Below are 9622 nucleotides of genomic sequence, written 5' to 3'. Positions count from 1 at the left end.
AACAGGTTTGGTAAACTTTGCAACCATGATCCATGTTATTAAGTAAAGAATATACAGTTTAACAAAAATGTTTTGTTTTAATTGAGAAAAATAAATAAATTTGTAATAACTGACAATTTTTATTATGCTTTATAGTTTAAATTATTTTATTTAATAGAGTTGTAAAATTAATATTTTAGTTATTAAATTAAGATCTTAATTAAAGAGTTTTAATTTATTAAAATAAATAAAATCAATGTTTAATTCAGTTTTGTTCATTTATTTAAATTTTCAAAACGTAATGATGCTATTCTGATGTCAGCAAATTTTAAATAAAACAAAAAATTAAAAAAATATTGTCTTAAATATTTTAGTCAAGTAATTTCTCTCATATTTTCAACGCTTCTAACATTCAAAGTATAAGCTAACTGCGCATGTGCAATCAAAATCTAGCTCCGTGTTTTAATAAAAATAGAGAAAAAAATGTAACTCTGTTGGAATTAACTAGAGTAAAATATATCACATTTAGTAAGAAATTCTTAAGGAATTATATTTTCTTGTAATATATTTTTAAACAAACCATATAATCAATGCTGATATTAATTTCTTCATTGAATCTTTCTCTGTAGATAAAGAAAAACTGTTATAGATCAAGCACAGTCTTTAGAATATTTGATCAGTATTCATAACAGCACTATGTTGTTTCGTGTTTCTGCCGTAAGGAGCGTATAACGAATGTTTTCCTTCGTGTTTCGGTTCTATTATGACAAATATGATTTATTTATCTTAAAAAGCACGCCTCATGTTATTTTTAAAGATCGCCTTCAGAAGTATGGCATTACATTCCACATGACAAATTGAGATGCATGTTTTGTATTTTTCATTTATTTTTACGTGGTACGAAAATTCTGCTCTAGAGACCAAAAATGGAATTTTTAAGCCACTGCAGGGCTCCATTAAGCGGATCAGCTTCATCGCTCACACCGAGCGATGAAGTTCATCTCTCACTTAGTCACACACAAAGAAATTGCGTCCATAAATCCTACCGATCTTTTTCACGAAGTGTATTTCTGCTTTTCTGTGAAACCAGGACTCTCACATAATACAATCCACTTAAAAATAACAGACACGGGAAGAATTTTGCGTTTCTCATGAATTATTTTACAAACTACCATCAGGGCCGGCCTTCTCTATACAGGAACCTAGGTGCAAGAAACCTTTTGGGGCAATAAAATATTTTTCAAAAAGGTAAAAATTAAAGGATTCGAAATAAACGTATTGTAAACCTCATATGCAAATGATTTTGGTAGAGGAAAACCACCAAAAAAACATTCGATATATAATACGTTTCCGCAAATGTGTACCGACTGTGCCCACTCGATCGTGGGGCCCGGGTGCATTGCACCCCCGAGATGGTCGGCCCTGACTGAGTATTTGAAATAAAAGTATCAGGTATTTGAAAAAAAGTCAGGTGAAATTTCATGATATTCGTTAGGGCAAGAGTTAAAAGTATTCTGCAGCTACTTGTGTCGTAAATTCAACAAAAAATTAGATAATTATCTTTAAAGATTTAGTCCTATTCGCTATACATCCGTTCCATCATTGGACGGTTTCGCCATTTCCGAAGCAGACTCCCAATTTCGATCGACCCAGTCTTGTCCTCAGAGCCAATATTTGTTCCGAAGTTATTAATCTATCATGTCGACCTTAAGTTTTGCTCTGTGGACTAGATATCACATTTGAAATTTGCTTACACCTTGTATACAAATGGCTTGAAAAAAAAAAAACTTTATAACGGAATGACTAAAATCAGATAAATTCTCATAAAAAAACATTCTTTGGGACAAAGGGTAAAAACATTAATTTATTTTACAGCTACTTATCGGTCGAAAGTGCAACGATAAAAATCTAAAAATAAAAGAATTAAATGCTTATATGAAAAAGATTTCCATCAAAGTCCAGTTCACGACAGAAAGTCGTATAGAAGATTTAAGTATCGGTAAGGTTTATTCCAACGTCGAATTTTCTTGACCGACTTTAAAAGTTGTTTTTCCACATGATGTTCCCACGCACGGATTTAATGATCGCTGTCATCTCTTGGATCATCACGGCAGGTAGGAGAATGTGAACAATATTCCATGTATAATATGTCATCACTATCGTCTTTTTCTTTGTAATACAGATCCATCAGTGCTGTTGAAAAGGGGAAAGTCTGTTTTTTGATAGTTATATAGAAGCCTTGATAATCGGCCAAGTTCATCTCTTCCCTAAATAAATTTAAAAAAAAAAAAAAAAAAAAAAAAAAAAAAAAATTAGTCCGGTTTTTCTCAAAAACTGATTGAAATCAAGTTACAATGAAAGCTATGACTAATGCACATTAAATTGAATAATATTTCAACACTCATGATATATGTATGCTTATTAGTGTAGTATACGTACATATCGAAGGTGGTATTATTTGGAGAAAGAGCAAAACGCATTAGTTCAAGTATCTTCAAAATTTGAGTTCAATAACTGTTCAGAGAGAAAAGGTTCAATAAGTCGCGGAGAAATTCAATGGAACAAGTACGTTTACTTAGTGAATACTGGAAAGAATTCGATAGATCTGTGGTCTGGGAAATATCACAATTTGAGATTATACTCAAATCAGTTAAGATTAGTAATATCTCCTTAGTGTACTCTAATTTTTCGCCAAGTAGTCTTAAGTTGGAATCTGACAATTACTATGGTTGGAAAGATCGTAATTCGAATCCCGTCGTGTGAAGAGCTTTTAGGACGGTTATAACAAATTTCCTCACCGAAACTTGTTCATCCGGCAAGACAAACCGGCCACAACGTTATTTACAGACAGCGGTCTCAAGTCTCATCCCTAGTTGCTTTGGCCGTAACTTCATAGCATTTCGCAACAGGGTGGTGTTTAACGAAAGAAACGGACATTCTACTACACTCCAGATCTGATTTGGCATACATTTACTCATACACGGTGATTAAAACATGTAACTGACAGCTTAACGGGTGTTTATAAGCAGAAAAAGAAGTTTATAGAATAACGTTTCCTCAGCTACTCGAGTTCAAAGCCCGATATTCGTCAAGTATTAAATTTCTTTGTATGAATGTTTAGAATTAGAAAAACTAAAGATCAAGAAAAAACCTAAGTAAACTAAGGAAAGGCGAGATGACTTTTGAGATCTTTGGTTTTACCAAGTTGTTTACAATGCATTTCCGACTTTATCCGTGAATTTTTCCTCCCGAGTTAAATTTTATCCATCAATTTTAATCCAGCATATTTTATACTTTATGTCCTTCCTCTTCTAAAGGGAAGACTTAATTTTCTTACTGCTGCTACTGTTTTCTGAACGTAAGAAATGCCGCATGTTTGGACGAATCGCTGGTTTGCCAAAAAACATTGTTCAAGATCGGCTAACCCTTGAGGAATGTTCTCAAAATCGAGGAACTTTCATTAACTGTCTTCTGGACGGGATTTGAACGTGGATCTTTTCATTCTGAATGAAAAGTATGTCGCGTCGTGTATGTGACATATTTGCCGAATATGTCACATCAGGAACTGAATATACTTTGAAGCTGGAAGTAACAAGTTTGAGTTCGCCATTTCATTAATTAAAATGGGCTTAACTTTTAAACCAATTCCAGCACTTAGTCATTTTTACTTCGTGAAGTGTAAAACTTGCAGGCGTTGTGTTCTGAAGAATAGCTTTATTGCATAGGGAGAAGGTCCGAGTCTTTCGATCCCAGAAGCATCGTAGTGTATCACACACTTTCGTTAAAGAAATATCAGCAATCTCAATTTTCATTTCTTAATATTTATGAATTATTCCACTTGGGTACTGAAATAAGTTCGAATAACTAATTTAAGTGAACATACCTCAGTATTCTTGAGAATCGACCTACTGTCATGTGCTCGGAGAGTAAATACCTTACGGAACTCAAAGTTGGTAGTTCAGTCTCGCTAGCACATCTTTCCACCACTACCTATAAGAATAATGCGAAGTTAGTTAAGCATCATAACGGTATAATCAGCTTTAAGAAAAGGAAATTTAGCTAAGAAATTTAAGAGCATTTTTAGTTAGCATAAGACAAGTTAAAGTTCGCGAATAAATTTCAACTGGATTATTTGGAATTATGAGTGAAGTAACTAAAGATACGAAATAGGCCATAAAATTGTGTTGAAAAGTTTTACGGATTTGAACCGCAGGACCTAGTTTTTACCTACTGAGAAAGTTTCGGCAACTTGGATCCTACTACTTAGTAGCACCAGAAAGTTGAATGATAATGCACTAATAAAGTATCAATCTGTTGAATATTTTGCCATCTACCGAAGTATTCGTTCCAACGATATCTCTTGGAAACGAATATTTCGTCATGTCTAATGTGTTGCTTAGTACCCAGTAACATTTCTTTGGCTTCTTTCTGTAGTAATATCATTACTACATTATCACGGTGATGAAACGTGATCACAAATATTGGAATCGTTTTCATAAGTAGCGGAATGCCATAGAGGCATCTCGTAGTGAAGTTAGTACGAGAATCAAATTTGTTCTCATGGCTACTGAATGCAAAATTAACACTAACCACGGAGAACCATATTTCCAGTTGTACCTACCCAGGAAGAGTAGTTGTTCCTCCAATGCGTTTCGCATTTAGAAGTGGTACGCCGTAGATTAGAGCCATGTCTATTACAACGAATTCTTATGGCAGCCCTGTTAGGAGAATGCAAATTTCATTAGGTTGTCTTATGATCCTCATTCCAAGTTAAAATATACTGAACTACAAATTAGCAAAGCAGTCGTTTCGGTAAACGCTGTAGTTCACATCCCTCTGTCAATTTGCCAATTCATCGACGAATCCCTGATGTGGTATTAATTGGTATTCTTGTTGCGTCATTTATTCTTGCTTTCTTTTGCTTCTGAGGTGGCGAATAAAATAGGAAGTTTGCACTTCAATACGTTCAAAAATTGAGTACATAAACAAACATGGTTTCTTTCAGTTAAATTCTTTAAGCTTAAATAAGATTCTCTCCCGTATAATAAGGAATAGGAAAGTATACGTCGATTATACCCCCCCCCCCCCCAATGCTGGCTGGTAAAAGTTCAGTCTGAATATTTATCATTCAGTGGAGAAACAGAATTAATTCCGTTGATTACTCAATAATCAGTATTTAAACGTGGAATGATACTAAACCTGGAGACGAGTATGAGTGAGTAGTATTTCAACGCAGTGATTAAAAATTCATAAAGTTGAAGAAAAGTTTTAAGCTACAGCATTACAATAATCTGTGGCTAACTGGGGTGGGGGAGGTCGGACCTCGATATTTAGTAAGGACAGAATGGCTGATACTTCTCAGGAAGACAACGTAGTCAAACATAGCCCTGGTAATGTATACCACTTCTCCCCCCTTCCCCTCAATGACCCTGACGTTAGTTGAATGTAACTAGTTTCGGGGAATCTAGTATTTTGTATATCCAGGGGAGAAGTGAATAAAAGACCATCACGTAAGTTCAGAGGCGCTTTGCATTCAAATACCACTTGTCTTATTTCATGCAAGTTGATATACGCTATACGAATAATTTTATTTTTCAATTATTATGAAAGTTCACTTACTGGTATTTTGTTTGGAAACTTCTGGAATGCTCTGTCACACATCTGCCTTCGTTCCTCTGCAAGCAAAACAAAAGCATGACTTAGTTTAAGTAAACTTATTTTTTTGGGGGGGGGGGGTTGAATAAATAAGATACGCATGTCAGTCGGTTCAGAACTTTTAAAACAGAATATCAGTAGTTTGAAACTCCAATGACTAATTAAATCCAACCAATATACTCGCTCGCCTATAAAGCGTTACTTCACATGCCGCAAGGTCAAAAGACCCGAGTGGGGTTAAATTAAATTAATTTTAACTGTATACATAATTACATCTGAACATGAATTTGATACACGCATTCAATTTTAACCAGAATAATCTCGTTTGGAACATTTATTTAGAATAACCATTCCTTCCTTGGTGTATTGATAAGCAATGACCAACTTCATTGAAAGTTTTTATTTTTTTTGGGGGGGAAACACTGAGTAGGAAGGAATTGTTTGAAACTGACGGGGGGAGGGAATCTACGCTCATCTTGGTAGTTTTCCCCATTAGTGCATTAGGTAAGAGTTAAAACCTCAGGAGTCGCCAAGCTGGGTAGTCTCGCACCGAGCATAAAAACTGAAGTATACCAGGAAGCATTGAAGGCACTGAAAATATCCAACAATATTTTTCACCGATGAGAATTTTAGCAGCGATATTTGAATACTTTTCATACTCAGTATTACGAAACTGAGTGACTACTGTTGCGATCCGGGTATTTTATCACATACTAAGCATCTGAAAACAAAATCATTAGCATTTATTCATATTGGACAGTACTGGAAATTTAACATGCAAGGTAATTATCTTATTTTCCTTCTTGGGCGAATCGTTCAAATTATCGGTAGTCGTTCAGACGAATCGGAGAGGATTGACAACATATTTATTAATTAAAAAAATAAAACACACGAAATCTATTTTAATCTGGTGAACTCATTTTACAACAATTAAGGAAGAGAAAATTAAAAATTATTTTCCAAATTATAAAACCGATCAGTAACTTGAAGTCTAATGGCTGCTAAGATGAACATCGCTTACCTGCCGAATATCTTTCTTTAAACGTCATGTTTTCTTCTTGTTTCATTGGCTGTTCTTCTGTTGTTGGTTTACTACCCATGACGAATTCCACGTACTCTCGGGGGATTCCTGTTGTTTTCTTTTCGTTCAGATTAAGAAATCAAAATTCCTTTTCCAATCGATCCTTAAATAGTTTTAGTTATATCTCCATTAAACCAAAAGGTGGCGTTGACTTCGGACCTCCTTATTGTGAAAGGATAGTCAGGTTGATTTCAAACCATATGACGGTTAAAATTTTCTTACTTGTCGACTTGACCTCTAACTGTTCGCACGGGAACGATTTTTGCATATTTTAAACGCATCCCATAAACCCGCAATAATAAATGAATCCTGCAATTGGACTGTGTGAAAGTTCGTCGCGTATTGTTAAAGTTGTTTACTTAGTGATTAACTTTCCAAACAGTCCAGAGGTCTCTTGGAAAGCTTTGTTCTTTGAGCACGTGGTCCTGACTTCGCTTTTAAACAATCAAGATATACTTTTGTTTGGGGAATTGATTTTTTTACGAACAAAATTTGTTTCAAAACATGATTTAATTTCTGGATTAACAACAAAGTTAATTTATAAAATAAATAAAAAAGTAATAAATTGAGTCTTCAGCAGAGGTCCGAATGCAGTACCTGCGCTCCTGCACTTTGCTATCTTCCCTGGGAGGGCAGTTCCCCCCCCCCCCTTCTTAGTTACTGCACTTGTTATTAGCAAATACTCAGGAAAAGTGGGATATTTCTGAGTACGTTGTGGCGTTTTTAGGCAAAGTATGAAATGTCTGTTTTCTTTTTATATTTTTACATACTTTCCCTAGGCATTGTATAGAATACCCAGGTATTATATAGAATGATAAATGCAGTTTCGGCAAAGTATGAAAAAGGCTTTTATTGAAAAGAATTACAAAATTACAGATAAAGGCTTTTATCGAAAAGATGCATTTTATTGAAAAAGGTAACAATTACAAAATTACAGAGTTTGAACAATTACAAATTACAAAAAACAGAAAAAGACCAGTACTGAACTATTTGTTGCTATAAGGTAGACTGGAATGGCATTTTGAATTGCACTTAATTGCCTTTTTCATACAAAAGCACTTCAAATTTCGCCACTTGGTCTTGCAATTACACCTCACGAATCCCTGGCTGCTACCCGTGGACTGAGCGGAAGCGGCTGACCAGAGAGCTATTTCATGGTCAGGCACGTCTCCAATTCTCAGTAAGTCCTTGTGACATGAAGTGAATTGTGATCTGGCATAGAGTTGGTTTAAAATTCCTTCAGCAGTTCCAAGTCGGTAAAAACCATCGTCTGTCACACTCATAACAACCGCCAGCAGATTACGCGAGTCTCCCCGTCCCTTGTCGACGTTTGGGATAGGAACTCGCACAATGGCCCCCAAAGCTGCAGGAGGAAATTTTTTGTCGGAATCCATTTTCATTTTTTCGGCCTGTATTTCCAGATTCAATTTAGATCGAATTTTACCTTCGACAGCATTCTCAATATTGAAGCAAAGAGTACACAAAGTATTAACACCATCACCTTCTATTTTCTCACTTCCATCATCTTTACTCTCATGTCCACAGGCGGCATGAACGTTTCAGTGACAGTTTCTGCAAATATGGGCACCACTGGTTACCTTCAAACAAACGCAGCAGGTAGCAGAATCGGAAGCCTCTTCATGTATTCATCGCCACTTTCCTTTCTGCCATCGTGGACTACAGTCTCGTCTGTGTTTTGTGCAATAGACTCTTTCTCTTGGATAGATAGAGTGATATGTTTCTTCTTGTATTGTTTGGATGTTTTCCGTTATTTTTTCCAGTTGCTCCTCAGTCTGTATGTCTTGTAAAACATCTTGGGGTAAGGAAGACGTTGTGAGACCCACTTTAGCTTTGCAGCCAAAGAGAGCTTCATATGGTGTTCTCTTAATCCCAGAATGAAATGCCCTGTTCTTCATAAGTGGCACGAAATGTAGTTCCTTACTCCATCGGTCAGTTTTTTCATCTTGCATCCACGTACACAGCATATTTTCAATGTCCTGATTAGCTCTTTCGACACTTCCTTGGCTTTGTGAGTGGCGTGGCTTACCACGGACGATCTTCAAAGTCGGCCAGTACTCCTTTAGGCTTTTCACCACATTATTAGCAAATTCTCTACCATTGTCGGATTGTAGAATCGATGGTGCTCCAAGCAACGTAAATATGTCCACGAGGATATCTGCCACTTCTTCCGCTGTCTTTGATGTCAGAGCCTTGAGAACCACAAACTTAGTGAGATGATCTTGGTATACCATTATAAACTTGTATTCCCTGTCAGGATGTGACTGAAAATCGATGAGATCGACCTGACAACGGGAATTGAACTCGGAAAAAAATCATAGGCTTCATACAGCACCCTTTTAAACACTATTTTGTTTTTTTCTGACACGGCTCACAAAGGTGAATGTGCAGTTCAGTGTCATGACGAGTAATGTTCTTGTACCTGTGTGAGATTTCTTTCACCATTCTGTCACGTCCTCCATGGCCAATGGCCAAATGAGCTTCATGAAGTACATTGAATAACTCAGAATCTGTGACGTAAAACTGGATTTCACTGACGCCTTCTTTAACAGAATAAATCAACTTACTTTTGTTTTCTACGACCATCACATCATAGCGATTCAGCAGCCAAAAGTCACGTGGTATCTTCTTAGAAGCCATCTTAGCAGTTTTCACATCGTACACTAACTTTTGGTAGGTAGCATCGGTTAAAAAAATGCCGTGATTCTTGCCCAGACAATGTAGCTTGCTCGGCCATTATTTGTGCAGTCTTGACTCTGTTTGAGGCGAGCGTAGATAGTCACGTGACTCACCTGGTAACATTAACACTTGGAAGGTCGTATCTGTTTTGACATATACATGCAATTGCTACCATCCATGAATATTCTTTTAGGTTGAAGGTCATGAGTA

The 9622-nt window shown here is 36.1% G+C and overlaps 1 protein-coding gene and 1 pseudogene across 1 annotated transcript; both read right to left on the bottom strand.

Moving 5' to 3' along the window:
* Nucleotides 1-1813: 1813 nt before the first annotated feature.
* On the bottom strand, nt 1814-6777 carry LOC150096315 (uncharacterized). Its single transcript, XM_090409528.1, has 4 exons — nt 6656-6777; nt 5599-5654; nt 3863-3969; nt 1814-2246 (listed from the first exon to the last, which is right to left on the bottom strand). Exons 1-4 carry the CDS (start codon nt 6732-6734, stop codon nt 2057-2059), a joined length of 432 nt encoding a protein of 143 aa, XP_090265654.1. The 5' UTR covers nt 6735-6777; the 3' UTR covers nt 1814-2056.
* Nucleotides 6778-8361: 1584 nt separating this feature from the next.
* Nucleotides 8362-8967, bottom strand: LOC150096314 (KRAB domain-containing protein 2 pseudogene; annotated as a pseudogene).
* Nucleotides 8968-9622: the final 655 nt, after the last annotated feature.

Source organism: Typopeltis vanoorti, chromosome 19, assembly GCF_054136105.1.
Source record: "Typopeltis vanoorti isolate ZY-2024b chromosome 19, IOZ_Tvanoo_1.0, whole genome shotgun sequence".
Classification (NCBI taxonomy): Eukaryota; Metazoa; Arthropoda; class Arachnida; order Uropygi; family Thelyphonidae; genus Typopeltis; species Typopeltis vanoorti.
Note: the sequence above shows the minus strand (reverse complement) of the source record. Positions and strands in the feature narration are given on the sequence as shown.

Bases quoted from the DNA above. Each gene is read 5' to 3' on its own strand.
- LOC150096315 (XM_090409528.1), bottom strand. From the start codon at position 6,734: ATGGGTAGTAAACCAACAACAGAAGAACAGCCAATGAAACAAGAAGAA. The intron at 3,970-5,598 runs GTAAGTGAACTT...TTATTCTTATAG, and splicing joins AGTTTCCAAACAAAATACCA to GTAGTGGTGGAAAGATGTGC. The intron at 2,247-3,862 runs GTATGTTCACTT...AAATTTATTTAG, and splicing joins CGATTCTCAAGAATACTGAG to GGAAGAGATGAACTTGGCCG.